At 48.5% G+C, this 27800-nt stretch overlaps 14 protein-coding genes across 14 annotated transcripts; 4 read left to right on the top strand and 10 right to left on the bottom strand.

Annotated features, from left to right (window-relative positions):
* Positions 1–739: 739 nt before the first annotated feature.
* BKA55DRAFT_591707 (cytochrome P450) lies at positions 740–2150 on the bottom strand (the record flags this gene model as incomplete). Its single annotated transcript, XM_046195288.1, has 4 exons — positions 740–871; positions 938–1032; positions 1121–1671; positions 1732–2150. 4 exons carry the CDS (start codon positions 2148–2150, stop codon positions 740–742), a joined length of 1197 nt encoding a protein of 398 aa, XP_046051573.1.
* A 1135-nt stretch (positions 2151–3285) lies between these two features.
* On the top strand, positions 3286–3879 carry BKA55DRAFT_591706 (Glyoxalase/Bleomycin resistance protein/Dihydroxybiphenyl dioxygenase; the record flags this gene model as incomplete). The annotated part of the gene is made up of 1 exon (XM_046195287.1): positions 3286–3879. The coding sequence occupies one exon, from the start codon at positions 3286–3288 to the stop codon at positions 3877–3879; it is 594 nt and encodes a 197-aa protein (XP_046051572.1).
* A 374-nt stretch (positions 3880–4253) lies between these two features.
* BKA55DRAFT_561706 (uncharacterized protein) lies at positions 4254–4754 on the bottom strand. The gene has a single exon (XM_046192181.1). It carries the CDS (start codon positions 4635–4637, stop codon positions 4395–4397), a length of 243 nt encoding a protein of 80 aa, XP_046051571.1. The 5' UTR covers positions 4638–4754; the 3' UTR covers positions 4254–4394.
* A 135-nt stretch (positions 4755–4889) lies between these two features.
* BKA55DRAFT_735747 (uncharacterized protein) lies at positions 4890–5927 on the bottom strand (the record flags this gene model as incomplete). Its single annotated transcript, XM_046201303.1, has 5 exons — positions 5637–5927; positions 5381–5539; positions 5269–5301; positions 5139–5206; positions 4890–5068 (listed from the first exon to the last, which is right to left on the bottom strand). Coding segments are annotated over exons 1-5 (477 nt in total), but the record flags the coding sequence as incomplete, so codon positions are not given.
* A 607-nt stretch (positions 5928–6534) lies between these two features.
* BKA55DRAFT_591705 (uncharacterized protein) lies at positions 6535–7606 on the bottom strand (the record flags this gene model as incomplete). The annotated part of the gene is made up of 5 exons (XM_046195286.1): positions 6535–7014; positions 7076–7140; positions 7200–7242; positions 7301–7378; positions 7433–7606. 5 exons carry the CDS (start codon positions 7604–7606, stop codon positions 6535–6537), a joined length of 840 nt encoding a protein of 279 aa, XP_046051569.1.
* Positions 7607–8055: 449 nt separating this feature from the next.
* Positions 8056–9384, top strand: BKA55DRAFT_505443 (FAD-binding monooxygenase; the record flags this gene model as incomplete). Its single annotated transcript, XM_046187188.1, has 1 exon — positions 8056–9384. The coding sequence occupies one exon, from the start codon at positions 8056–8058 to the stop codon at positions 9382–9384; it is 1329 nt and encodes a 442-aa protein (XP_046051568.1).
* A 1066-nt stretch (positions 9385–10450) lies between these two features.
* BKA55DRAFT_638480 (uncharacterized protein) lies at positions 10451–11684 on the top strand (the record flags this gene model as incomplete). Its single annotated transcript, XM_046197072.1, has 5 exons — positions 10451–10553; positions 10625–10779; positions 10872–10937; positions 10994–11297; positions 11365–11684. The coding sequence occupies 5 exons, from the start codon at positions 10451–10453 to the stop codon at positions 11682–11684; spliced, it is 948 nt and encodes a 315-aa protein (XP_046051567.1).
* Positions 11685–12204: 520 nt separating this feature from the next.
* Positions 12205–13707, bottom strand: BKA55DRAFT_506892 (Tannase/feruloyl esterase; the record flags this gene model as incomplete). Its single annotated transcript, XM_046187305.1, has 1 exon — positions 12205–13707. The coding sequence occupies one exon, from the start codon at positions 13705–13707 to the stop codon at positions 12205–12207; it is 1503 nt and encodes a 500-aa protein (XP_046051566.1).
* A 1311-nt stretch (positions 13708–15018) lies between these two features.
* Positions 15019–18569, bottom strand: BKA55DRAFT_561704 (uncharacterized protein). The gene is made up of 7 exons (XM_046192180.1): positions 18275–18569; positions 18140–18194; positions 17553–17989; positions 16773–17494; positions 16585–16719; positions 16396–16520; positions 15019–16326 (listed from the first exon to the last, which is right to left on the bottom strand). Exons 1-7 carry the CDS (start codon positions 18465–18467, stop codon positions 15237–15239), a joined length of 2757 nt encoding a protein of 918 aa, XP_046051565.1. The 5' UTR covers positions 18468–18569; the 3' UTR covers positions 15019–15236.
* A 179-nt stretch (positions 18570–18748) lies between these two features.
* On the bottom strand, positions 18749–19724 carry BKA55DRAFT_735742 (uncharacterized protein). Its single transcript, XM_046201302.1, has 2 exons — positions 19105–19724; positions 18749–18989 (listed from the first exon to the last, which is right to left on the bottom strand). The coding sequence occupies exons 1-2, from the start codon at positions 19617–19619 to the stop codon at positions 18917–18919; spliced, it is 588 nt and encodes a 195-aa protein (XP_046051564.1). The 5' UTR covers positions 19620–19724; the 3' UTR covers positions 18749–18916.
* A 583-nt stretch (positions 19725–20307) lies between these two features.
* Positions 20308–21349, bottom strand: BKA55DRAFT_536575 (uncharacterized protein; the record flags this gene model as incomplete). The annotated part of the gene is made up of 5 exons (XM_046189843.1): positions 20308–20362; positions 20424–20598; positions 20815–20986; positions 21114–21130; positions 21166–21349. The coding sequence occupies 5 exons, from the start codon at positions 21347–21349 to the stop codon at positions 20308–20310; spliced, it is 603 nt and encodes a 200-aa protein (XP_046051563.1).
* A 1774-nt stretch (positions 21350–23123) lies between these two features.
* Positions 23124–23489, bottom strand: BKA55DRAFT_536574 (uncharacterized protein; the record flags this gene model as incomplete). The annotated part of the gene is made up of 1 exon (XM_046189842.1): positions 23124–23489. The coding sequence occupies one exon, from the start codon at positions 23487–23489 to the stop codon at positions 23124–23126; it is 366 nt and encodes a 121-aa protein (XP_046051562.1).
* A 280-nt stretch (positions 23490–23769) lies between these two features.
* On the bottom strand, positions 23770–25274 carry BKA55DRAFT_591701 (S-adenosyl-L-methionine-dependent methyltransferase; the record flags this gene model as incomplete). Its single annotated transcript, XM_046195285.1, has 6 exons — positions 23770–23800; positions 23939–24155; positions 24206–24657; positions 24712–24835; positions 24927–25044; positions 25107–25274. 6 exons carry the CDS (start codon positions 25272–25274, stop codon positions 23770–23772), a joined length of 1110 nt encoding a protein of 369 aa, XP_046051561.1.
* Positions 25275–26113: 839 nt separating this feature from the next.
* On the top strand, positions 26114–27691 carry BKA55DRAFT_505532 (FAD binding domain-containing protein; the record flags this gene model as incomplete). Its single annotated transcript, XM_046187200.1, has 4 exons — positions 26114–26409; positions 26465–26748; positions 26801–27171; positions 27227–27691. 4 exons carry the CDS (start codon positions 26114–26116, stop codon positions 27689–27691), a joined length of 1416 nt encoding a protein of 471 aa, XP_046051560.1.
* Positions 27692–27800: the final 109 nt, after the last annotated feature.

The following is a 27800-nucleotide window of genomic DNA, read 5'->3' as shown; positions in this document are numbered from 1 at the left end:
ATAAATTGCGAGATATCAGGCCGGTGGGGTCTCGGCCACAGCTTCGACCAAGACGTAGTGTACGTACTTGGTGCAGGCAAACCTTTTGTAGACAGAACGGGAAAACAGGCAGCGGCAGTGTTGGCATCGGCAGCCTTCTGATAGGCAACAAAGAAAGCACCTCGGTATTGTGTTGTGTCATATCTTGGCGCCACTAGAATATCACCACTTAATGCCGATGTGGAGGCCCCGGCTCTACGACTTATCCCCTTAATTGTTAAAAGGCTCTCCAGGGCAGTTGCTATGTGTAAGGGCAATTCGCATAATTAAGATACTAAGATAAAACATATTTTTTATTCAATCTTTCTACTTAATAGGATTTATTCACTTATTATCAATACTGACTACTATAGGCTGTAATATAAGTAAAACTTACTTATGTCTAGGTTATTTAAAGACCGAATGTTTCTAGTGAGATGACTTTTAAATAGATAAAAAGCACTATAATTATAATTAAGAATTGGCGCTTTAACATGGACCTGCAGGATTGGGTAAATACATAGATAAAGTGCAAAACTAATTGCAGGCGGATATGTGCTTGCGTACTATAGATAATGCACACAGTTGGCAGTTCCTTTATATCGCAAACTGTAGGGGCTTCCCAACATGCCTCGAGTTCTCCAATCGGTAGACTTTGATAATAGCCGGCGTTGAGGGACCATCCAAGCGCTTCTTAAACCATAGGTATCACTAACTTGTATCAGTCTGATAGATTGGCATACATATTTTCGATGAGCTGAGCGTGCTTTTGACTACGACACTTGATCTTAACGGGGAACGCAGGCTTGTCGTGGGCTTCCCAGATAGTGTGGAACGTGTCGATCGGCGCACCCTATCATAGCATTAGTCTGCCAACGCACCTCTAGTTGTAGCAAGGTTGATTAGATAGAAAGCTCACCGGAACCTGTTCAAAATCAAAACAGTAGATCAGTCGAGCGGTAGCGATCCACACATTCATATCTGCAACGTTGTATCCAACGCATACTCGGCGACCTAATTTCACAACATGGTTAGCATCGGGCTTGATGACTCTGCTGTGCAGAACCTGGTCGCTCTTTTCAAGTATGGACTGGCTTCGTACCTGCTCCAAAGGACCAGTGGCCCTTCAGGGGGCTTCTGAGCTGGTCATTCAGGAATCTTTCCGGTTTGAAAGTGAGAGGGTCCTCGTATTCGTTGGGGTTCAATGCGATAGCCCATGGGTTCCAGACAAAAACTGTACCGGCTGGGAACTTATAGCCCTCGTACTCATCGTCCTGGATGAGTTCCCTGCCCGTTCCAGATTGGACGAATGGTCTCCATCTCAGGATTTCTTTGGCGACGGCAGACAGGTATGGTAGTCGATCGCGGTCACTAAACTCTGGTAACCTTTCAGCGTCACCGCATACTTCATCGAGTTCTTCTCTGGCTTTCTTGACCCAGTCACCGTAGATAGCAGCTGCTGCAATACCCTGACCGATTGCCACGCGGGACGTATCGCTACCTGCCTCCATGAGGGTTCCGAACACAAAGGCCGTTTCAACTTGATTGATATCGATATCACCCTTGGCCTCGATGTAATCCAATGCAAAGCATGGTTTGGCGGTCCCCTCCTCCATCCGCTTCTTGAGGAGGTCTAGCTCACGGAAATACATGCTGTTCCCAGTTAACATCTCCATTTGCTTTCTGTCAATTCATTGATTACAGGCAACGTACGCTTTAGACCTTTCGAAATGGGCGAGGCCGTATGAACGCCACCACTGCATCCATGTCGGGAGGCTCGCCAACCAGTGAAACATGTCGACTAGATTTGATCCTGGCTTTATGTTTCGCAAGAAATCCTGCAAGGACGCGAACAATTCGGCCATAGTGGGGTCGTTCATATTCGATACCCGCCCGAAGACGACGGAGAGGATGACTGAGTTTGCAAATTGCTGGTTTGCACGGTACCACATGTCAGGATGGTGAAGATAGGCGTGTAACAAACGGCGCGACTCGATATCCTGGTATACCTGGAATTTGTCGGCCTGGCGCGAGTTCAGAACCTGGTGCATGATCTTGCGGATGCCACGCCATCTATCGCCATAAGGCATGAGCAGGAACCTGTTGTTTCCCGACATCAGCTCCTGAGCCATGGGAGACCGCATACGCGAAGAGTATATCGCGGAGCGCTTTTCCAGCAAATCCTCCACGACCCTCGACGAGTTCAAGAAAACCCATGTTTTGCTGCCAAGCTTGAGAGAGAACCTTGAAAGACAGGTGAGCTATTGACGCCTGAAAGGATTGAGGGCGTTGCTTACATTTCTCCATGCTTCTCTGCCAAGGACTTCAGCCACATCCCAGACGGGTAAGGCACCTGAAAGATATTGCCAAGGATTGGCAACCCAGGGACGGTGCGAGGCAGCTTGTAAGTTCTGTGCCATTTCCAGGAACGATAAAATGCGCGGGCAAGCAGGCCTAGGACGATCAAGCTCAGGACCGAGACTGATTGACGTTGGAAGTCTGCGCGGCTCAGGAGGAGCTGCAAAGACACACTGTCATGGATCTGTGAATACGGCATCGTAAAGTGAGGAGGAGTGTGAAGTGTGAAAAAAACTCTGAGTTCTATGTGGTGATAAAAAGCTCTCAGCCACAGGTCTCAACTACAAATAACAGTGCAGAAACTCAAAACATGGGCCAAGGTCAGTTCGAGAATAAGGATTCATACGGCTATATGCAAGAGCGATGTGGTTGGCGTGCCGAGTGTTTACTCGATTTGCTGAGGTGCGAAAAAGCAAACCAGTAGCGAGGGACCCGAGTCCATGACAAACAGATCTGGGATGAAGAACTTGTGGATCGCGGAAGCGCCGGATAGATTCTGAAATCGGGAACATAAGAAGCTCTTCGGCCTGCTTTGGAGGAGGGCCGCCGGTTTGTCACATCATAGTTGCCAATGTGCCATGTCCCCTCCCCAAGAATTGCACAGCCGGTGGCCCCGCGCGGACAACTCGCCCACTGTCCGTTGACGCGAGAACGCGAAACAACCAAGGGGCTGGGCGTCGCGGACAACAAAAGCCGGAGCCTACAAGTAGAGCCCGAGACTGACTGGCACGCTCAGTAGTAGGGAGGGATGGGGGTCACCGACTGCATATGGAGCCTTCTCGCATCCTCGGAAGCTTGATGATGCTCACTCAAAACCAAGTCTACGTGCACTCACTCGTTTGTTGTAATTTGCCGCTACTTCCGCGTCCCGTTTCCAAAATACACGACAGCCATCTTAGACAGAGCACCATGACTACCAAGACAAACAACACTACACCAGCTTCTGACATTGTGAGACCGGCCGCCCTGTGCCATATCGTGCTGCGGACGAAACCTGAAAGCTACGACAAAATGGTCGACTGGTACGTCCAGTTTCTCGGAGGCTGGATCACACATGCCGCAAAGGGGATCACCTTCATTGGATACGATGAAGAGCACCATCGCATTGGCATCGTACCCCGAGCCGACGCCGTCCCGCGCCCAACGGACAACCGCCCTATTGTAGGCTTGGGCCATGTCGCATTTGGCTACAAGAACCTGGCCGACTTGGCGACGTGCTACGAACAGAAGAAGGCGGCAGGGATTCACCCAGTATGGACCGTCAATCACGGTCCAACAACGAGTCTATACTACCGAGATCCTGATGGGAATGAGGTTGAAACCCAGGTCGACAACTTTGATACCGTCGAGGAAACCATTGCCTTTATGGATGGGCCCGAGTTTGAGGAAAACCCAATGGGGGTGGATTTCGATCCCGAAGAGTTTGTGAAGCGGGTCCGTAGCGGTGAAGATGAACGCTCCATCAAGAAGCGACCGAACATTGGCCCGAGAACCACGAGGTGATCTCGGCCCCTTGAACTGTGACCGCGCTGAGGGCTGCTGATCCTATTGGGTGACCGGTGAATATCATGACCTTCCTCTATAGAAATAGGATAACAAGAAATTTAAATCGTGTCTCAAATCGCCTGCAGTAAGCTCCTTTCGGCCGTATAACTTCTCGTTGTCTTTTTCCGGTTACAGTTCCCCGGCCGACATTTTGGTCATGTTCACCAGACCTAATTGAAAGATATTGACTGTATATTCCATATTTGTTTGAGAAGTAGCTATGTAACAAGGATTGGCCGGAGTCCTTTCGCGTTGCTTGCCGTTGAAGCAAAATGCTGCATACGTGTGCTATGGTCCTGGAAACGAGCCCACTGTGGTACCAAGCACGAGCCATGGTAGGGCAAAAAGGTTGAAGAGTTAACACAAGCTTCAACTCAGTAAATGTGCCTGTTGTTGTCCTGTCTTCATTTGTGCTCTTACACCGCCCCTCCACTTTCAGTAGCCACTGTTCCGGATACTGCGTCACTACCTTATCATCGAGGCCCTTCTACTAACTTCATCCAGATCAAGCTGTCCTCAAAGCTCGATCTGTACGCTCGCATCTGTGCACTATCTGAGCGGTCCGCCCGTGAGGCAAAACCATGTACTGTCCCGCCGTACACAGAGATCTTGTAATAAACATTCCACTCCGCAGCAGCCTTGAACGTATCTGAAATCAAGGATGGCGTGAATACATCGGATTCTGTGACAGGTGGATTAGACGTCTTGGTGTACATCTCGTGGCAAACCTCGAGGAGAGGATATAGCGGTTTCGGTCTGGGCAATAGGTACCTGCGCAACAAATCATGACTGGTCGTTGAAGGTTCTGCCAGTCTTCTTCTTCAATGAATGCCTATTATAGGCAGAATGTATGTCAGAATATCTGTAGAAGCGTCCCAGAGGGGTTCTGCTGCTGTGCAAGAGACCCTAGGTCAAGGGTAGGGAAACGAACCGGGTGCATTGTAATTACCGAAGTAATATTCTTTGATCTCGCGAGACGGAGAGCATATTTCCCTCCGAAACAGTGGCCCAGTACATGGATCTTTGCCGACGGACCAACGGCCTCTCGGAACGCTTCGAAGAAAGGATGCAGCAGACTGGATATCTTGGCCTGAGGGTGTCGGCTACCCCAAGCATCCCTGTCGGTATTTCGGATGATTTCTTTCTCCTACTCAGCAATGGGCGGTCAGTAACCGGGAGAGCAGGCTGTAGATAAGTGGCTATTAGATTCGGCCTACCTCTGGGCTAAGATTACGGTCATCAGTCCCGGGTTTGTAAGACATGATGATATCCGGCAATGCGTCTCCTGTTTGCGTTCTGGTTAGAGCAAGTACTGGATGCTTCAAATTCTTTTCTCAGGTAGACCACCTTGGAAGTAATCGACAATCGTCGTGTTGTACCCTGTCGGAATTTCCTCACATAAGCGGTCGTTTGGGTGCTTGGGTGGCAGTGGCCCTGTGACCAGCAAGAGGAGACCAACCAAAACTAGCGTACTCGTCGGCGAGAATTTTGCTGTGCGTCGAAAGGCCAAAGACGTCCGGGAGGAAGAGAATTTCTCCTCTCACATCGCCAAGTGCAGGCGCCTGATACACATTGAGTCCGTGTAGTGTCTTGATGGTGCCTTTTGGCTCGTGGGTACCTATTACGAGCCACGGGGGGTTAACAAGCCACCAGACAATCCGGTGCTGAGATGGCTCTGGGGAACGACGGAGGTGGTGGTGAAAGCTGAGACTTACGGTCACCCGGCGTGCCGGTGAAGCAGTCACAGGTCGACATATCTGGTTGTTAGGTAAGTACCGTAGCAATAATTAATGTTTGGTCGGGAGGACGACAGATAGAGTGAAGAATCCAGCTTCTGCGAGGGTTATGAGAGGGGCAAGCGTTCGGTGAGAAGGTAGACGATGCCTTATGGGCCTGAACAGAGAGACTCAAACTAATCACGAAAAGACAACAATATGATGCAGTGCACAACCGACTTCTGCTCTCGCCCGTCAGAGTTGAAATTATTGTGCTCCTGCCACTATCCGTTGCTCTTTAACGTCAGCAAAGGACGGCTTCACGGTGCCTCCCATCGGCTGTGTCCAAACTTGTCTACGTCAACGTCTAAAGAACCAACCTGAAGAACCAATCACGCAACTGCATCGGCACGGGGAGTTGAGAGGGTCTCGGCATGGACCTACCTAGCGCCCGAGGTTCGCCCATCGGCCCCTCATTCACCTCTGGGCCCCCCACCGGCAGAAACCAGAAGACTTGTACAGCCGGATGCAGCCACTGTATGCGAGTTGCAGATCCTCCCGATTCTTCGTCTTCCCTAGGTAGGCCGCCAGAGAACTTCCAGCGAGAGCCCTGAGTGCTATTACCCATTCGATTACTGGTGAATCCAGCCAGTGGGACCCTTGAATCATCCGCACATCCAACACCATCACCACGGCAAGCTTTGGTCAAGGTGCAGTCTGGGGGGTCTCGAAACTGGCCGAGGAACATTACACCAAATGTTAATGACCAAGTCTTAATTGAGCCTTTCAACTTTCCCCCAGTAGCAAGATACTTTAGCACATTTCGCCTCAAATGATGGGAGTTAGAAAAGGGAAAGGATTCTAGTATTAGATCGCTATGTCTGCTTCTAATAAACTTCTAAGCGTCCTCTAAAACTAACTTATTCCTCAGGGTACCAATGTGTGAGATAGTAACCTCGACAACATCCCCATTTTGAAGCCAAGGGGAACCAGGCATCTTGGCTGCGATGCCACTCGGCGTGCCTGTCATGATGACCGTTCCCTTGCGCAACGTAGTCCCCCGAGAACAGTGAGAGACGATGTCTCGGACGTTGAAGATCATGTCAGAAATCGGGGACTGCTGCCGGACCTCGCCGTTGACCTTAGTGGTCAGATGCAGAGACTCCGCTGTCGCGACGTGGGGGGATAGAATCGTCGGCCCAATCGGGGCGAAGCCGTCGAAAGACTTAGCATAGCAGAACTGACCACCTGCTCGGGGCGGCCGTTGCCAGTGACGAGACGATAGATCGTTGCCAACCGTATAACCAAGGATGTGGTCCAGGGCATATTGCGGTTGGATATCCTTTCCATCCTTCCCAATGATGATGCATAGCTCACCCTAAATTTTCCAGTCAGTAAGGTCAGTCCTAGCCGTTTAGAACACTTCAAGCCATGCATACCTCGTAGTCCAGCAAGTGCGCCTCCTTGGGTACCGAGATAGTATCATACGGACCGGCGAGAGCGTCTAGAGAGCATCAGCGCCCAGTTCTCAGTTCTAATATCCTGGGAACCGCAACCTCTTACCTGCAGGCTTCATGAATATCACCGGATTTGTAGGCAATTCCATCTTGTTGATTTTGATCAGTTGACAGTTCGCGACGTGAGGTGCCCTTCAGTTCACTCACATTGGCCTCCTTGACATGTGCAGCATAGTTCAGCCCGATGCAAGTAAAATGAGGTACGTGCGGCAGGGGTGCCAGTAACTAGAGCCAGTCAATTCCGCTAAAAGTTTCATTAAGACAGAGAATACCACTTGCCTTCTTGACGACTGCTGTCATGCCGGTGTCTCGAACATTCTCAATATCATGGCCCAAAACCTTCACTACCGAGCCTTCAATGTTGTCCAAAGACTCCGAGGCCACCTGCCCGTACCATTCAACTGAGTTCTCGTCCAAGAAGCGGATGAGGTTGGTGAAACTTGGCGCTGACATTGTTGGATCTATGGATCTTGGCAGCACCCTCTCATGTTGAAGCTGGGGTTGCTCTCCATCCACCTTGAAGTCCGATTTTATAGTCGTCAGTAGGAATCGGGAGTGTCAGGGTTGGTTCTCGGCAGGCCCTTTTGGGTGCCTTGCTCAAGGACAGCAGCAGCCAATGGCCTCTCACATGTCCTTTTCCACTGTTCCGGCGGACTTCTCGGCTCAGGATCACTGAATTATGTTTGCTAAATAATCTGGGCTGGCTCAAGGAACCAATAAAAGATTCGATAGCGTTGCTGATTTGGACGGCCTGTTTCCAAACGTCACATTCCAGCATAGCCATGCCATTGCTTTCATCCTCCGATCCAACACTACAGGTCCAGGTAGCATATCAAGCCATAGAGGCCGCCATCACTCATACAAAGCCGCTGTCTCAGCACATCAAGCAAGCCGACAAGAGAATGGCGACAGCTGGCGCCCCCCTACCGGCGGTGGTCATCGTCGGAGGTGGGCCAGTAGGCCTGCTCCTCGCTCTGTTGCTTGCTCAGAAAGGCATACGATCTGCCGTGCTGGAGAAGGACGAAGCATTAAACAAGTCTCCCAGGGCGGTTGCTTTCTCTGGCCCAGTTCACCATGTATTCCAAGAAGTTGGAATATACGACACCATACTGCAAGACGCTGCGCAGACGCCTGGCTTCTGCTGGCGCAAGCTTGCTGAGGACGATGGTCAAGGAGGTAAAAGACTGGGCGAGAAAGTGGCTGAGTGGCGCCTCGGAGAGCCAAACGACTCCGGAATCTACAACGCCGGAGAATACGTCCTCCAGTATCCGCAGGACAGAATCGGCCAACTGCTTCTGGATCGGGCTCTGGAGACAAGCCTAGTTACGTTTCACTTCGGGACGGAGCTGTATGCCATCGATGAGAGCAAAGACGGGGTTCTAGCCCACGTGAGGTCAAAGGAAGGGAACCTGGAGTTTCGAGGACAGTATATCGTCGGGTGTGATGGAGGTCGGTCGGTCGTTCGCCGGCTAATGGGTGTCAAGATGCTGGGTCACTCCTGGCCAGAGCGATTCATGACAACGGACATTGTGCGCACGCCTCCTGTAGTCGAGGAGGTCAACATCGACTACATCGTCAACCCGGACTACTGGGCCATATCAACGCCTCTAGAGCGTGCAAGGCCAGGAAAGCGTGCACTATGGCGCTACAGTATGGCCATCACCGACGACGACATTCCTGACGAGGAGGTGATCAAGCCCGAGTTTATCAACCAGATGCTATTGAAGCATGTGGATGGGCCTCGACCGGCAGATTTCGAGGTTCTGAGAGTGAACCTTTACCGGATGCACCAACTTCTTGCGAGCACCATGTTCCGCAACAGGTGCTTCCTTGCCGGCGACGCCGCCCACCTCACCAACCCGATCGGCGGCCTGGGCCTCTGTACCGGGATGCTGGACGCCGATGCACTCGCGCAGACCTTGGACCTGGCGCTGAATCGCTTCTCCTGCGAGCCAGAGGCTCAAGAGGAATGCTTCACGGCCTACACCTCTGCGAGGCGTCGAGTCTTCCAGACTGTTGTTCATCCCACAAGTTCTGCGGCCAAGACACGTCTTCAGTGTGGCAACCCTGACGATATAGCCAAGGAGGATTGGTACATGCGGACCTTGTGCAAGGGGAACAGAAGTGCTATTGACCAACTTCATGACGGCCTTATCAATCACTGGAGAACGAACATGGCAGCTGAGTTGATGGTCAGCAAGGATCAAGGTCACAGTACAGTCCTATCTTAGTCATGACTCAAGATAATTTATAGACGTATTGTACTTGGTATTGGAAGAACCCATGGTCCCTCTCAACTTCAGGATCAAGATCCAGGTGGAGGTTTGTCTCTAAACTTGGATTGCATGACTTCTATAACTTGAGTTCTTAAAGGGACTACTAGAAAACGCAAAGCCTCGAGTACCCTCTAAGCATAACAACGACATACGTCTGTCGACTGCACTCAACGTCTTTTGTGCAATATAGCAGGTGGGCAACAATCCACTCACTGTAGCGTTTTGGTAGTATAGATATCTTCTAGCATCCCAACTCGCCTATTGGTAACATGTACATATTACTGCCGCATCAACCTAATTTTCCACTGTCAACGAAGGAACGTGAATTTGTGCTTCATAGGTAGCAGTAACCGGGAATCCTGGCTACACAGTAATTGCCTAAGCTTCCCGCTCTGCATCAACAGGAAAGAATGAATGAGGCAAAGGCACGCACCATTGATCCACAAAACACTTATATTGAGCACAGCCATCACGGTACTACTTGGTCCGTGAGCTAACGTGCTACATGACGTGTCACGAGGAGCCTGGTTGTACTGACGTGGTTCCGAGTTCCTCGGCTATTTGGCGCAAGACAGTTCTGTGGCGTTTCTGACTATCTCAGGCCGATGGCTTGCGTATTGCTTCCGACCTGATTTGCTGAGCCCTATCAATGCTGTGCATAATAACCATTGTATTGCCTATATCTCTTAGGTGATGGAGTTGGGGTGGACCTTACAAAACAACATCACAAAGACAGTACCAAATACATGGGAGGATGTTTGGAATTGGTCCGGAGTACACTCTCACCTGCTACTCACTAGCCATTCCGTCGGGCCGGGGAAGTCTCGGGTTCGGGAACTGTGGGTGCGTCGGTTGCGGACTGGCTCCGAAACTACCTGTCTGCCTCATTATCGATTCAAGTTGTCAACAACAGGGAAGCTATATAGCAACCATAAAGCAGTTGAATGGCTCTTAGTCATGATTTGAAGGTCATTAGACTACTCCATCTTCCATAGTTGGCAGCTCTAGATTTGTTCTCAAGATGACAGGACAGCAGCCCCCCCGCATTCACAATGAGATTTACCCATTCCTTCATCCATTAAAGTTTAGAAACTCTCTGAAAGGACAAGTTGTTCTTATCACTGGTACGTGTCTTGAAGCACAGCTGTTCTCTGTCTGATACCCTGTTCTTTACTTGTTGTTTAACTCTCCCTAGGAGCTCTTGGTACTATCGCCGGCGCCGTCGCAGAAAGCTTTGCTACTGCTGGTGCCAGTCTCTTCTTGTCTGATATAGGATCCTCACTGGCAGATTCTACCAAGGAACGTCTTTTGTATCTTGGTGCTGATGCAGTGCATTATTCGCGCTGCGACGTCGGCAACCCAAAAGACTGCGAGGAGCTGGTGAAACAAGTGAGCGGTGATCAACACTAAGCTATGGAACGTTTAATAACCGATATCAAAAGGCCACCTCCACCGTCGGGGAGGTTGATGTTCTCATCAATGGCGCAGGAGTTGTTGGTGTCCGCGTGGTATGTGTCCCAAGTATTTGACTAAACGCAGGAATTAAGCCAAAATACATATATAGTTTCACAAGCAGGATCCTGCTCTTTTCTTTCGAGACATGGCAATTAACTTCAACGGCCCGCTAGTGCTGATGCGTTCAGTCTTACCCAGCTTCATTAATAGACGCCAAGGGTGCGTGATCAATATTGCTTCCAAGGCCGCCGCCATGAGTTTTCCATTCAACATTAGTTATTGTACCAGCAAGGCGGCCTTGATCAAGTTGACTAGCAGCATCCAGGCCGAGGTCGATGAAGTTGCGCCATCATCCGACATCCACCTGTACGCGATCCATCCCGGCGCGGTGCGTTCGGGCGTGAGCACAGCAGGTCAGTTGTCACGCGGTTGCGATCAAACCTTATATACTAAGGAGATGCTGATGATGTGTGTAAATAGATAACCAGCGGGATATCGCACTCGAGGAGTTTCCTGAAGTTACTTCCCGCTTCGCAGAGTGGAAGAAAAGGTTCACCGGCTCACCGCACTTGGTCGGCATGTCGTGTGTGGCTCTTGCAACGGGCATTGCGAAAGATGCGTTGAGGGGCAGATACTATGACGTAGAACAGGACTTGGAGGACGTCATCGCTCAGGCACCGTTGTTGAAGGCGGATCCGCTGCTCCACACGCTGAATATCAGTATGCTCGGGTCAATGGAGCGAGAGGAGGGTGCTATAGCGAGAGAGGCGGAAAAGAGCTTTGACTTCCCTGGCTTCTAACCACGATGCTTATTGGATATTGACTTTTTGAAGAGTAATATGAACTTGCAAGCCTGTCTGGACCACCTACTCGCTACTAAATGAATGGCATAAGTGGGCTTTATTGGGCTATCTGTATGAAACGCAATACTGGGTCAACACTCATGTAGCTCTTGTTGGCGAAGATTCCAAGCCGAATCCTCGGTTAAAAGCTTATTGAGTATATCTGGCTGCTCACTTATTTCGGCTGGTACCTGGTTTAAAGAGAGGTCTAAGTGGATGTAGTAATACGGACAGTCCTGTAGAAGAACTTCTGAATGAGCTATGAGGTCATTTGGGAGGGGTCCAGCTGGTTGAAGAGCAACTCGAGACACAGTTTTGAGCGTTATAGTGCTAAGAGAAAGTAGTATACCTAGTGATGAACACAGGCAAGTGGGGTCAGTGTTATCATTCAATGACAAACTTTCTTCTAGTCAATCATTTCTTTTGCTATACCAAACTAGGTTTGACCACTAGCTATCAGTGTCATTTAATAGCGATATCAAATCTTGCCTAGGATCTTCTGGATACTACTCCCGAATCCATTATCCGCTTGTAGTTTTTCCGATTTGCCATCTTTCTTATCTATGCAAGTCCAGCTCTCAGGGCTCGCAGGATCACCCTTGACATAGTGTAGCTGCTTAGGGTACAAACACAAATTCCTTCTGATAAGGGTACCCTTCGATTTGGTCTCTGCGGTAAGCGTCTGTGCAGGAATGCCTTGCTCAACCCAAGCGATTAGAGCGTTAATTGGTTTGACTGGCACCGGCCCGTTGCCAAACGCACAGTGCTTCACACCAGGGGCCAAGAAGAGGCGGAAGTATTCGTCGGCAGCGCTAGCACCTCCAGCCATCTCCTCGACTCGTTGGCGATACTGGATAATGCTCTTGTAAGGAATCAACTCATCCAGCATGCCGTGCCAAGACAGAAGCTTTGTACCAGCCTTTCGAAGGCCAGAGAGGTCGGGGTTGTTTGATCCGAGAAGCCAGTCGTATTGTAGCAGGGACTGAGTGAAGAGCCATGCATACTCTTCAACGCCAATCTGAGTGACATCGTAGCTCAGGTCCCGTCGAAGGAATGCCTTAACCCAGGTATCCGAGACGAAAAAGGGCTTACCGACACGCTTGCCGGTAACAGGCGAGACCTTGGTGCCAGCGAGAGAGGAGAGTTGACAGCTGGGCGGGATCCCAGCCGACAGAGGGTAGCCTTGAGGCGACGTAGGCCCCGTAATCATCTTGGCTACAAGTGCCGCAGTACTATTGCTAATAATAATCGATTCGTCGTTGCACTGAATCGTTCGGCCGACGGCTTGGAACGGGTCGAACGCGCAGTCATCGATGTTCTGGATCACTCCGTCGACAAGACCGTCAAGCCCGTCGCACTGCTCCAAGGCAAGCTCGGCAAAGTAATCAAGTTCACAGGGCGACGGGAAGATGCCTGCCTCTTTCATGACAACCTGCGGCCACAGGCAGGCCATTTGGAGCTCGGGGAAGTTCAAAGCAGGTGCAGCTGCCAGGATGCCATCAAAATCCTCAGGGTATTGCTGCGCGATGATTAATCCTTGTCTGCCTCCGTTGGAGCAGCCGCTGAAGTAAGAATGGTGTGGCTTGACTCCATAGTGTGCTTCAGTCACAGCCTTTCCAACGATGCCCATATCGTGAACCGATCTGCCCGCGAAGCTGTGCAATAGCTGCCAATTGATTGAGCCGTCTTCCTTAAGCGCCCAGGGGGTTGGGTCCATATCCGAGTTGGGCCCAGCATTGGCATGACCACCATCTGTCGAGGCTCCAGCAAAGCCCTGCTCGATTGCTTGTCCAAGAAGAGGATCGAAAGCACCCGATGCCCAACCACCACCTCCTGTAGCCATGAAGCGTCCATTCCAATCCTTCCTAGAGGGCAGCCAGACAGCGATAGTTGTCAGATCGCGCAGATCGGGGCGAGTGATCTTGACGGTGATGTTACAAAAGTTGAGGCCGGGGATGTCGTGATCCAGTACGTATGGCATCTTGAACTTTGGCACAGTGTGGTCCCTCTGCTCGACTGCTGTTACTGAAACCACCTCCAAGCCATTAAAAGAAGGAAGCTTGACCGGTTGGCAGGCAACCACCTTGTCAGCATCCGCTAACGCGGCAGTGTTATGCCATAGAAGACTCGTGATAAGAATTGGCAAGATCATGATGTCTCGCCGAGTGCTTAATTGTTGGGTTTGGAAAAGTATGCGTTTCAGACCACCCAGATAGATTTGCAACACGAGTTTTATCAGGAGGCGGCCTAATAATTGTATTATGTAGCCGAGTTGGGGTCTCTTTTTTTTTTAGCCATTAAGATTTCCATTTGACGCGTAGAATTCAATTTACCCAGGTGATCCGGCTTGCAATTGTTGAATCTCCTTTTACCCTCCACATCGGTTCGGCATTGTAGGTGGTCAGTCCCCTCATTGCTGCATATCATCGGCTGTCCGCCGGTAAGTCTAGCGTCGCCATTCTTAATTGGGCCAAGTGCTTAATTAGCCGCATTCAGCTGGACTTTCTGCCGGGAAACCCAAGTAGTTAGGGAAGAATATGTTGAAAAGTAGGCGTATAAGAGAGGAATTACAATTTGCTACTAACTAAGTGGCGCGCCCTGTTTTTGGCCGTATTATTAATTTAATAAAATAACCCTAGTAATACTTAGCTCCTTTAATTTATAATTCAGCTATATTATAATATTATATACGGAGTAAATATCCTTATATTGTGACGGTTGTGGCAAGCATTGCAGGGTAAGAGGTCCAAGCTTCGTTAGTGGGGCCAGATGGATGTCTGTGGTAACAGATATAAAGGGACGGATTCCCCTGAGGACTTTAGCTTCTTATGCTTTTTTTTATATATAATTTTATACTCTTTTCCTTTATATCTAATATCATTAAACTAATTATTTAATTTTCTATCTTATGATGAAGACCCTGTCTTAATTGAACCTAACTGGCAGTCTACACTTAGCTTGCAGTTGCGAGTGTTGGAAGATATTATCTTATGCAGTCTTTTCTTTATTATTACTTTTTACCTTTAAAATATATAAATTAAATTTCTTTTTTAATTAATAATATATTAAAGTATAGTATTTTTTAAAGTAAAATTAATATTAATTTATATTTATTATTATTTAAAATTTAAAATCTTAAAATTTAAACTAAGTAAAATAAAAATACTTTATATTATTAAAGTGATTTTTTTAAATTATAATTAATTTTAAATTTATAAAACTAATAAAGTAATTAATTAATTATTATTTTTAAATTATATAAGTATTAATAATAATTCTATTTTTAAGTATATTTTTACTTTTAAACTTAACTTCTCTTAATATACTTAAAGCTTATAATATCTTAAAACTAGCATTATTATACTATCGCTATCGCCAGACACAAAACCTGTTACCAATTATTCTGTCATGCTTTCAGGCCTGATACTCAGCCCGATTCCAGCTTCCGCCCTACGAACCATTATGAAATTCTAGAAGGACCATATTCTTTGCCCAGGCTACGATAAAGCATCACTCTCCAAAGGATGTATAGATGCTCTCAGCCGCCCGCCCCAGTCGCTCCACCAAGCGCGTTAGGTTATCTACGAGACTAGGGCAGTTCCAGTTAGCCTTCAAGCCCGAACAGTCCCTAAGTAAAGTTGCAATGGCCGTCATGACTGCCGGAGCACGCGAGATGTGCAACAGAATGGGCTGCATATCCTTAGCTGGAGCAGTGAGGGCCGCCTTGGCGCCGGGTACCAGGAGAAATCTTTGGACCACGGGCGTGTCGTCGCCGTCTATTAATGCCAACGGCTCACTCCTCGGGCAGTGATCCTGATTCGGGTACAACTGTCGCTGGCTAGTTGTAACCGGCATGTCCACAGATAGGGTATCCGACAGGATTAAATACGCCCAGATGGTCAGGCTGGCATGGTAGACGGCCACTATCATTGACGCTCGGAGTGCAGGATCAAGGTCTTGCCTGCCAACTCGGAGGATCTGGCCAGCATGCCACGCCGCCTGGCGGGAGGCACGCCCCTTCACCCAGTCTGTAAGCAAGGGTAAGACGCGACGAGCTTCTGCCTCGCCAGCCTTGCCACCGAGATACTGCACGTCCTCGAGTGATATGTAGAGGTGCATGAGTTGCTGCTCGTGGAGTGCCAGCAGATTAGGTTCCATGGTCCCCGTCAACTGCGTATAAACGTTCTTGAAGTCTTCTAGAATCCCGCGAGCCTCTTGCTGCAATGACTCTATGATTAAAGCGCTGTTTGCGCGCAGGGTTTCGGTAGAAGTATTACGAGCGTTGACCCGTTCCTTGTATTGCCACACGTTCACCCAGAGGCCGGAAAGAATGGCAAGACCTGTGGATGGGGCGTCGTGGGCGTCCCCTAGATGGAGCAGAGTGGCGAAGTTTGAGTAGCATGATCGCAGCTCGGGCAAGCATGCTAGATTTTGGTTCTCAAGGGCCAGGTATGCCGACCGCCAAGCCTCAGCCGAGGATGCGTTCCATAGCGACCTCGCTGCTGGGAGTGGAACCGACATTTCGGTGTACCTGACAAGCGGCGTCGTCACAAGGGCTAGAGAGAACTGGGTGCAGATATTTAGAATGTGAATTGCAAGTCTACAACAGAGATGGTAAGCCAGGGCTGACAAATGAAGTGAATAGCTTGAGGGCGCAGTTGAGTCAAACCTTTTCCTGGATTCATGATCAGCCCAAATTTGCCACTTCATCTCGAGTACATCCAAGCTATCGCCGATATGTGGTGGTTGTCCTTCGAAGGGGCCTAGTCTAAAATAACCTCCTCTTCGAGCCATCTGGGAAATGTTAGTTTCTTGCCCCCAGGCGGAAGCTCCAAGCTCTGGATGTAGATGTACTTGCCGTGACTAGATTGTTACAGAAGGCCTCGCACAGCTCCAGCCTTCTGCTATTGCCACTCCACAGACCGGCCTCGATAGTAATAGCAAAAATCTGGATCGGCGTGGTCAGGCGCGCATTTCGATGGTCGCTTGAGAACTGGGAATACTGAGTACGGCGCCCTCAACAGTGGAGTGAGAACGAGGGCTTACTAGTCGGAGGCAGAGTTCCAAATGAAGCTCCAGCATTGCTAGACCAAGTTTCCAGAGCAGGGGATGACTACAGCGAAATGCCCCCGAGATGATAATGCCGAGTACTAGCTGCGGACATGCCAGGTTGGGATCGAACGTGGCGATGTGGATCCATGAATCAAGCTCTATGCTGCGGCGCTGGAGATCCTTGGACAGCAGGTAGTCTAGAGTGGTCAAAGACGGGAAGGTGGACATGATACGCTCGTAGTCACCTGTGCCAGACACAGACAACATCATGCTAATAAGGCGATGTCTCGTCGATGCAAGCAGTGGTGTGCTGGCGCAAGTCTGGGGGTTCTGTGCGGTAAAATCGGAAACTAGGTCATCAAGACAGGGCATCAGTTCAGTCGTTTCGCTCCGCCAATGATCCCCCTCTTTTGGAGTCCACGACCATAGAGATTGCCTGAAGGCATATTCGCTGCTAATTACGTTGCCACGATTTGTTCCGTCGGCGGGCCACTCGCTATGAGAGTAATCCTGGCATGTCATTGGAGGGTAACACCAGGAACTCTCTCCGCGTATCTGAGGGAACGTTCCATGGAGGGGACCGAAGTCCAGAATATCCATTGACATGGGGTTAAACGGGGCTGCTTGGCTAGGCTCGGTTGCCCCCACGTCATTTCCGCTGTAAATAATGTCCTTGAGAAAATCTGCAAACAGATCTGTATCATTCATGACTAGACCTGGCCATGGACCGCGTGTCAGCATATCTTTTACAGGCATTGAGACATAGTCGCGTACTTGTGTCGGAGGTCTTCGGGGTGAAAGGTTGTACAGCACTGTCTCCATGAGTGTCCACAAGATGTTTCGCAACTAGCTGGGACAAGTCAGCTGCATCTGAGGATGACCCCGGTTCATGATTCTCTGGGTATTCTTCTTGTTCCTCAGAAGACGATGCAGGGTCCCCCTCATCGGCTGAGACAGGGTTTTCTATCGTACGAACATCAGTTCCTTCTGATACAGCATCACGGCGACTTTTTTTCCGCAATCGCCGAGTATAATTACATTCGAGGCCTCTGTCGCGGCAGCGTTGGCAAGGGTTCGTGCCCTCGCAGCGCAGCTTTGACTCTGCGCAAAACGTGCAAGCTCTTGCTGCACGGGTCCTCCCGTTTGCGGAAGCAGTTCTGTGGCGCCCTTGGCCATCGATATGAATGCCTATATGCCGTTTGAGGATGTCACTGGATGCAGTCAAGTGTCAGAAGAGAACAAACGCAATCGACGTAGCCCCACACAACTTTCCGGCCCGCTGACGAAGTGACGTTGCGGCAGCCGTGTGAGGGGTGGCTAACGCAGGGGAGAGAACGAGGAAGAGATAGAGAAAAGCTTACGGCCTCGCGAATTGCTTGCCGCAGTGAGGGCAAGCAAAACGCTTCTGTTGCCCATCTAGGAGGCCAGGTCAGCCATGACCTATCGCTTGCAAGGCGAGCTGCAGTCAAGCGGCCGCAGAGAAGAGGAGGTCTTACGGGAACGGAAGTGGCGCGCAAGATGGTCAAGTCTTGCATAGCTGCGCTTACAAACGTCGCAGACAAAGGGCTTTGGAAACTGAGCGGTTACGTCTTGCTGCTCAGCTGGTGGCTCCAATATCCCTTGCGCCACAACGATGGCGTCGTCGCTCGGTGAGGACCTGCCTGTGGTTGGTAAATTTTCCTGCGACATGACGACTTTTTGAGGCTAGAGAGGGCAAAGGTTAAGATGAAGAATAAAAGTCAGGAGGGAAAGAAAACAGGCGGGATTTGCGGGAGGGGAATTCTGGGGTTTGGGACTTGTAGCGGGTTTAGAAGCGAAATGCGGGGTATTGCTAGAGCTTAGCTTATTATAACTCTTGTCCGATTAGTTACTGCCTCATGCGCCATACAATTGCTTTGTGAGTAGCCTGAGACGGAGCTAGTTATCGCTGTCTAATGTTGGCGGTACGTATCAGCCCTCTTTGCTATGTGCTCCTGGTTTCGCAGAAAGCCAACCCTCCACGTAAGCTACCCATACAGCTGTGAAAATGATTGTACTTTCGTATTCATTGGGGCTGTTGCTCTTCAACATTGTCAGTCCAGCCTGACTATTCTGGCTTACGGAGGAGGGACTGATGATGTTGTCTGTCGAAATCAATTTTAGACAACCTCTCCCCAGTCGAGCAAGAACTTTGTGCGTGTCAATGGCGATGAGATGAAAGCTTTCGGCAATCTAGTTTTCTTGTCAGTATCTCGTTATATATTTGTTCCAAAGGAATATACAAGCCTTTCCCTTTCCGTTCGGCTTCCAGCGAGCGACTAGCTTTTTATTTGTGAACAAATCGTACGTTCCGTCTGGCCTCTCGAACAAGCTGGACGAGAGGTTGAAAGCCCACACATTTCCAATACAGCCATCTGTTGAACCACTATTCTCTTGGTGCACAATTGCAGCGGCCGCGAGTCTTGTTTCTGACTGTCTTGTGCCTGAATCAGAGGTCGGATCCCTGGGGAAATTCTCGTGCATAAGAACGAATGCAGGCCGAAACTTTCTATCTCTGATAAATTCCCGAACCTCTTTGATAAGGCGTGCCGTAAATGAGTTAACCGATAGAACATCAACTATCATTTCTAGGGACCCTTGCTTTCCAAAACGTTGCATCTGTGTGACCAAAGCTGGTTTGATATAGTCCTTGTACCCATGCTGAGGCAGTGTCGGTCTGGCGAAATAATATGTGTCATTTTCCCGGTTCTGCCGGCTAGCCATTTGGGTATGCTCGATCATGATAGGAGGCGGGTCAGTCAAGACTACTATCCGGCAACCGGGGAAACTCTTTCCTGTCGGTAGATGGCGCGTGATTGGCATTAGATCAGGGTACAAAGGGCAGGTTTTTATACATGGGGTGGATGACCCTTTGCTGTTGCTGATGCGAACTATTCTTAGGGGCAATATGGAGACAGCATAACAGTCCGAGCAGCCTACTAAAGCCGGGGCGGTTAGACCCGATGCTGAGGCGGCTGTCTAATATCCTTTTCTAGCGGTGTGCATTCTAGACGTCGTCAGACTCACAATGTTGGCCCCGCATAATCTTTTATCTCTAAACCTAACAATGCAACATTCAACTGCTTGTCATCTGAGTGGGAAAAATGTCAAAGACTTGACTTTATGAAGAAGAAGGGAAAAATGTGATAACGAAATGATAGACGCCAGATTCGTTTTATTCATCGGCTCCACATTACACTGAATCTTGATCGGTCCATCGTTCCATAGCCGTTGGGCCCTAATCTTGATCACCATGGGGAGATGATCAAGAATGGCCCGACTCCCCACTTTAGTTGGCATGATGGATCATAGGGAGAAGTTCCGGGTTAGTAGCGAGGCTCAAACAATCGTTGAATCTTAATTACATCATTTGTTCAATTGGAGTCATGACTCATACGCCCCTGAACCATGACACCCGGTCCCGGCTCGGGCGTCCGCGGGCCATTGTTGTGGAGGTTTCCGTTCACTGTGGGGAGTGAAAAATAAAAATCCAAACCTATGTACACGTTTGCTAACTAACCGAGATGAGACCAGTTTCCCACGTAGGAATACCTTTTAGGATAGTCCTTTATTTAATATAGCCTAGTACTTAATTTACCGACAACAGCACCCGACTCATAGACATACACTCCCGTGATGTAGAACTCTATCAATGAGGGTACATCCCTAAGGGCTAGTCTAATACTATATTGATGGATTTGGCGAAAATGCCCTTGAATCATCTCTAGGTGCAGTAGAGGCACTATCCTGCGTTTGGACCCAAGATGTTCGATCCAGTCCGTCATCGCGCAGAATCCAGTAGCTGATGGGAGGAGAAGCAGTGTTTATCCAACATTCAGTCGGCAGCAGGGGAGAATGCGGCGCCGTGACAAGATTAACCTTGCATTGTCTTCTTCGTCATCTGCCTCATCACCACTCTCCGATGTTGAGAATGAGGCTGAGGACAGGGCGGTTCATCCAGTAGACCCCAATTTGGCGTCACTTAACTCATATAATGAACCGCCAGCGATGCCCTTACCAACCCTTGAGTCGCGATCAAGCACTTTGGAGAATAGGGTGAAACAAATCGAGTCGACTCTAAGTCTCATAGCAGAGCTAAGCTCTCGTTCCATCGTCAGCTCAGCTGATACAAGTTGAGAATCAGACCCAACTCCTCCATCTTGGTTGAAGATCTCTTTACTTGACCGATTCTGATATACTGTGTAACAAGCGGGTTAATGTCTCTCCCATCTCTCCTCGCCGCGACTCGATGTCTCCTTGCATCAGATCCTACTCCCGATCTCTCAGTATCATTACAACCTGGCCGACAGCTCTTACCCAAGCTAGTTTAACTGCTGCAGTAGCGATACATGCGTCGTCTATTTCATACTTGCAGCCGTCGACTCGCCATGTATATTCCCATGATCGAGTATAATGAAATCAACAATAAGGCTATTCCACTGGTAACATCGGACAACAGTGTAACAGGCAACATGTTGACAGAGTCCAGAGTCTTCCTCTTGTTTTCCCGGCTCTATATTACCATGGCTCTTGGATGTTGCTCCATGGGCCATGATGAGTCTGGTCAAGTGGTGGGTGAGTCCTGGTCATTTTATGACAAGATTTTCTCTCTCATTAACGAGGTACCACTTATCCCAGCCCACTGGATTGGAATGGCTGAGTTTCACCTTTTCCGTGCCATCTACCTTATGTAAGCCGACGACTTGCAGGCTGCATAGCAGGCAATATCGTCATCTCTTCAGTTCGCCTGGCAGTCCAAGCTCAATGATTAAATTGCCTGGTTACCCTGTGATCAACAAGAAGCTCTTTCGCGACGAAAGCTATGGTGGGCTATTTATTGCATGGAACGCCGGCTCTCGCAGAAAGCCGGTAAGCCTTCTGCTATTCGCGACGAAGAAGTGGCCGTCGATGGCCTCTGCTCGAGAGAACAATTAGCAGCATGTCAAGACTTGGAGGTGCTTGCCGGGAGTATTAGTCAAGATGATTTACATCTTCGGTATAATGTCTAAATAGTGAGCTAGATGTGTTATTTGCAGTTGAGACCTGTGGCTGAGAGCTTATAATCACCACACAGAACCTAGATTTACATCTTCAGCTGCTGGTTGACATGAGCCGATTGTGTGGGAAAATGTGGGACAAGTTCTTCAGGGCTGGACGCAGGACTTCGAATGATAACGAGGAAATCGATATGATAGACCATCGAATATCACACCTCCACCGTAGTGTTCCTATTGTCTTCCGGTAGTCCAACGATATTCTGGAAAAAGTAACAATGGAATCTGAGGTGGATTTGCAAACTTCTCGGAAGCTAGTAATTTATGTGGTAAGGCCAACCTCTTTGCACCATGAATATTGGAATTTGACCCAGCTAACCTTCCTCTTCCTATAGCGATATGCACTTCTCCGTCTCTTAGTTCGGCAGATGCCATCACGACAGATCCAATAAGCCATGAGAGTGCAAAGTTTGCTGCACGCTGGTTCACGAAGTAGTGGAAACACTTGCAAAGTTCATCTCTGCTTATTCACTGCCTCGCATTGCCTCTTTGGGATGCTTCATCTCCTCAGATTTAATCGAGTGCAACTACCACGTTGCAAGAACGACACAGAACCCAGTCTGCCGAGATGAACGTCCTGCTGCAATAGCAACTTTCAAGAAACTGGTGGAAGCATTGGAGCTTCTAGCACCAACCATCAAGTCTGCTCATCGAGATTTTCTTATAAACTTTTATAGTTATAATAATAATAATTATTATATTAAAAGACTAATAATTAAAAGAGAATTTAGGTTACTATTAATATTAGAAATATTTTTATTATACTTATAAATTAAAACTATTTATTTAATTAAGTCTTAAGATATAAGGTAATAGTAATATAATTTACAAAATTTATATTTAAGCTACTATGTTTTGCAATATAATATATACTGCCTTATATTATCTTATTAATCAAACACTCACAATATATCACTTTATATATAGCTTTAATATTACTTTTATATTTAATTTTATAGAGATAATTAATATAATATTTATAATTCTTATAATAAATTTTATATTCTTTATAAAATACTTTAAGTTAAAGAAATAATTAAATATCTAAATAGGAAGTAAGATAAAGGGTTTATTATACGTATAATTTGCTCTAAATAATTCTTTTTAATAGAGCTAAGGTATAAAATAGTTATCTATATAGTTGCGTCTCCCCTTCAATAGCACTTTTATCGCCGAAAATCTCCAAATCATTGTCATCTTTGATCCAAGTTCTGACTTGTCTCCATTCAGCATCTTCCTGCGCCATACCTCAGATTCTGATCAAGGGGTCCCGTCACTGGTGAGGCCACACAATGAAAAAAAAGAGCCCAGTCATGGTGAGTCCAGAGAAATCTCCATTATAGATGTTCAAAGTTGCCCTCTCCGCACGTGTCACCAGTGTGGCAAGGCCATGAAGCGGATGGTTCGTAGCATCAAACCTGAACTCGAGCTCAGGGTATGTACCCTCGTCGGAGTCACATTCCAACGGGGCGAGCCATTCCACGACACGTAGTTCATGACATGATAGACTGGCCGCCACATCCTGAACCAAGAGGTAAGATTCGTTCCCGCATCTGTGTAGCATGACTTTGACCAAGAAGGGCAATTGATTGTATGCCACATCGAAGACGTTGGTTGCCTCAGCCTTGAATTCATTCATGATTGCTGTGGCTTCACCCTAGATATCAGTACCCAAGTCCGCGAGCTCTATTAGCTCAAGTCAGCTATCTGTCCTGGGGTACTTACCTCGCCTCGCAAAGAGTTCGTACATCAAAGCGTAGCTTGCCACTTTGATATCCAAGGAACTTTATTGTCATAAATAATAATTATTTAATATTTAATTAGTAAATAATATATGTAAACTATCATCACTCAGCTTATTTATTGTAAAGGTATTAATAAAAGACTTAAGTTATATATACTATACTACTATTATAGTACTATACATCACACACCACGCCCTTGTCCTCCCTGTTCATAATGGTATCTTAACCACTTAGCAATATCTATTTGGAAACAGGCTTCGCGATAATCAACGAGTCCTGTAGGGGCCAGGTGTACGTAACAACTTCTGAAATCTTGAATCCAGCAGCATCCAAAAGCTTGTACCACTGGTCTCTTGTTCTCTTCTTTCCTGCGATAGATGCCATCATAATGAAGTCCAACTGGCAGGCTTGCGTGCACGCGCCCTCGTCAGGAACGACGAGGTCGTCGATGACGAGGCGAGACTCCGTATTCATCGCAGCAGCTATATTGTTGAGGGCTGCAATGCAAGCGCTGTCAGGTAGTCCATGGAAGACATTGCGTGTGTAGTAGAACTTGGCATCTATGCACGAATTAGTATACCACAGTCGAGTAAATTGTTGTCATACTTACTCTTGATCGGCTGCGGCTCTTCAAAGTTGTATGGCATAGCCTCGATACCATGAGGCATCGGCTTCGGAATTCGCCCGACCGTGATTGGCATGTCTTGCAAGATCACACGCCCAGGAATATCCGGGTATTTATCCCGCAGCCGGATGCATTGGTGGCCCATGCCTCCACCAATATCGACAAACAAGACACGATCAGGATCAGAGACATTCCACCGCTTGATCTCGTCGTCTAGTGGCAAGACCGACAGCCAGTCACCCTCTGGCTGGTTAAGCTTCATGGCGTCCTGCATATAGCCCTGCAATTTTGGGTTGTGGGCGAGATACTCATAGATCGAGAGATCTGTTCCAAACGCCTTCTGAAAAATACCGTCGTGCATATTATCGACCTCGTTGTATTTATGTTCGGAGAGGCAATCCGGTAAAGCCTGATACGTTCGATTGTGGATGTCAAACCTGACACGCTGCAATTAGCCTTGACACGCAGTATAACGGACAGTTAATACGCACAAAAGATGCGCGCCAGACTCCAGGGCCTGGCCTGCCAACTCTTGGGTTATCTTTTCTCCAATGAATGTGTCCAACCCAGTCTGCTTCACCAACCCAGCCGAGGCGAGGAGTCGCAAAATGCGGCCTGAAACCACATATCATATTAGCATCGCATGTATGTGACAAAGGTGTGACGGTAAGAGAATGGAGAAAGCTACGGAAAACCGCTCACACACCGAGAAGTTCAGGGCCAGCACCAAGCTTTTCACTGAGATGGCTGCATGTTAATGGTTCCTGGCTCTCCACCAAGACCTTGAACAGGCCTATATCCGCACCGACACGGATACAAGCGAGCTGTAAGTGCTACACTACTATTAGTTTTCGTGACTTTAGCATATCGAGGAAAAGCGCCTTACAGATCCAGATAGCCTGAGCATATGCTCATATGGAGTTTCCACATGAGACAGAGCATCGAGGAGAGACTTTTGGACTTTCGCACGGTCTCGGGCATTGAGAGAACTGCTAAGCGGCTTGACCTGCGCAAGCAGGTTCTCGATCTGTACAGTGGGAGCTTGCTGGGCCATGATGTGGAGAGTGGTTTGTATAATGAGATGAAGATACAATGAAGATGGTGAGCAATCAAAGAACTACAGTTCAAAAACTCAGCGAAACGTATAAGTAGCGCTTGTAGACCCAAGCTAAGAAGGCCCTTTAACCAATAGCAAAATATCATGTCATTATTTACATCTTGACCAATCGGCCTTTTACAAACCAGCGAAAATAACTCACAAGCGATACTTAATCTCACGAGTTGATAACTTGATACGGTAGTTGGAAAACATCCAGGGTCGATATTGCTTCACAAGCATGTCTCACCCCTCACAAGCAGCCCTAGGAGCTCAAGGATTATACGACGCCGTCAACCACTATCCGTAGCGGCTAAGCTTAATATGTCCACTCCCTGAAGCGATAGGGCGCGTAACGCATGATCTGAGAGTAACTACCGAACCCACCCTGCGCCTTGGTTAACAGGCAGGGGTCGAGGGGGGTGGCGCCTGTAGCGAAGGGGGGGGGGGGGCGTTTGAGGGTGTTCGTCTGTAGGTCTCACAAGTCATGATTCACAATTTCGCATACATCCGTTCGGCCGCAGTGCAGGGGTCCCGGGTAGCTGGCAGCTCCCTACTCTGCTTGCGCGTACGGCCCTTGCCGTTCCGTTGTTAATAGTTTAAAGTTTAACCTTGGGGCCAGCAATCATCTACACAGCCGTGCCGTTCCGTCCGCGGGAACTTTTGTCGTGGCCTCTAAATGGCCTGACCACTTTCACTCATCTTAGCTCGGTAAGTCAATACGTACGTTACCATGACATAAGAGTTGCCATTCGTTCCGTTGCACGGTCCTGGTTGTTCCAGAAGCAGCAGGAAACATGTCTCAAGAACGGCGGTTCAGAGTCATTATCGTGGGAGGCTCTGTCACAGGTCTCACATTAGCTCACAGCTTGCACAGAATCGGAGTCGATTACACGATTCTAGAGAAAAGAGCCAAGGTTGCACTACAGGAGGGCGCCTCAATTGGAATCCTGCCAAATGGTGCTCGAGTTCTGGATCAACTTGGGCTTTACAATGTCATTGAGCAGTCCGCCGTCCCTCTAAAAACATCACACATCCATTTTCCCGATGGCTTCCACTTTACCAGCCCTTACCCCAGGAGGATGTTGGAAAGGTTCATGCAAAGGCCCTTCAATATCCTGATTACGTACTGATCCAGTTCATCACAGTTTCGGATACCCTATTGCCTTTTTAGAAAGGCGGAGACTGCTCGAAATCTTGTACGACGCACTGCCTGACAAGACCAGAGTTCAGGTCAACAAAACAGTCTCCGACATTGAGCAATACTCAGAAGGAGGCAGATACAGCGTCCGGGTCCGGACCCTCGATGGAGATGTGTATGAGGGTGACCTCGTCGTCGGAGCTGATGGCGTGCATAGTCGAACTAGGAGAGAAATGTGGCGTCTGTCCGGCTCTTCGTCGACGGGCGATGTCCCAGTCAGTGAGAAAAACGGTAGGTTCCTTCCATCAACACTGAAAACAACCCAGCTGACAGCTTATTACAGGTACGTCGGTGGAGTATTCCTGTGTTTTTGGTATCTCACAGGGATTGTCTGGCCTGAGGGCTGGAGAGCAGGTTATGCGCATGTACAATGGGCGAACCTTGGTGGTGATACCGCACAAAGGCGAGCTGGTTTTCTGGTTCTTGGTACAGAAGCTTGACCGGAAATACGATTATAGTAATGCCCCTCGCTTCACGTTGGAAGACGCCGCCGCACAGTGCTTGCAGGTCGCTCATGCTCCTATAGCGGATGGTATCCAGTTCGGACATGTTTGGAAGACGCGACAGACTTTCAACATGCTCTCTCTAGAAGAGAACCTTTTCAGGACTTGGTCCTTCGGTCCTGTGGTCTGCATCGGAGACAGTATACATAAGGTACGGTTTCCGCTACTGAACCCTCCGCTAAATACTGACTGGTAGCGTGCTCTAGATGACAGTCAATCTTGGACAAGGCGCAAACTGCGCCATTGAAGACGTTGCAGTCTTATCCAATCTATTACGCGAGCTCCTCTTGGAGAACAAGGATCTAAAGCCAACATGTCGGGAGATTGATGTTCTGCTGCGACGCTTCAACCACATGCACTTCTCAAGAGTGTCACATATCTGTGACATGTCTTGGCTGGTAGCACGAGTGCATGCACGGGATGGATTTCTTCGCAAGATAATAGGAAGGTATGTCATGCCATATTTCGGTAGACGATTCGAAAGTCGGCCCTTCAAGATGATTGCAGATGCTGCAGCATTGGATTTCTTGCCATTGCCGAGATCTTCTTTTCCAGGCTGGAAAATGTACAAAAGCAAAGAGGGTGGGGTAGGGCCATGGGCTGTAGTCCGGAACGTAATTTTCCTGTTGGCTACGTTAATGGTGGCATGGGTTTGTAGGCAGTGGGCCTAATAATACATCGCATTCTTAAGGCAATTTTGTTAATGTCTTCCACTATAACGTCTTTACTACTGCCTACAGAGAAACGAGAATATTCATCAATAGGCATTCCAATAGACAT

This window comes from Fusarium redolens (genome assembly GCF_020744475.1).
Source record: "Fusarium redolens strain MPI-CAGE-AT-0023 chromosome Unknown BKA55scaffold_5, whole genome shotgun sequence".
In the NCBI taxonomy this organism is placed as follows: domain Eukaryota; kingdom Fungi; phylum Ascomycota; class Sordariomycetes; order Hypocreales; family Nectriaceae; genus Fusarium; species Fusarium redolens.
Note: the sequence above shows the minus strand (reverse complement) of the source record. Positions and strands in the feature narration are given on the sequence as shown.

What these genes read in the sequence shown, in the direction of transcription:
- BKA55DRAFT_561706 (XM_046192181.1), bottom strand. Translation starts at nt 4,637, where the DNA reads ATGTACACCAAGACGTCTAATCCACCTGTCACAGAATCCGATGTATTC.
- BKA55DRAFT_561704 (XM_046192180.1), bottom strand. Translation starts at nt 18,467, where the DNA reads ATGTCGCAGGAAAATTTACCAACCACAGGCAGGTCCTCACCGAGCGAC. An exon ending in GGCAAGCAATTCGCGAGGCC is followed by an intron (nt 17,990 to 18,139) that starts GTAAGCTTTTCT and finishes GACTGCATCCAG; the next exon opens with TGACATCCTCAAACGGCATA. An exon ending in TCTGTAACAATCTAGTCACG is followed by an intron (nt 16,521 to 16,584) that starts GCAAGTACATCT and finishes AACATTTCCCAG; the next exon opens with ATGGCTCGAAGAGGAGGTTA.
- BKA55DRAFT_735742 (XM_046201302.1), bottom strand. Translation starts at nt 19,619, where the DNA reads ATGCCAATCACGCGCCATCTACCGACAGGAAAGAGTTTCCCCGGTTGC. An exon ending in TTCGAGAGGCCAGACGGAAC is followed by an intron (nt 18,990 to 19,104) that starts GTACGATTTGTT and finishes CAAGAAAACTAG; the next exon opens with ATTGCCGAAAGCTTTCATCT.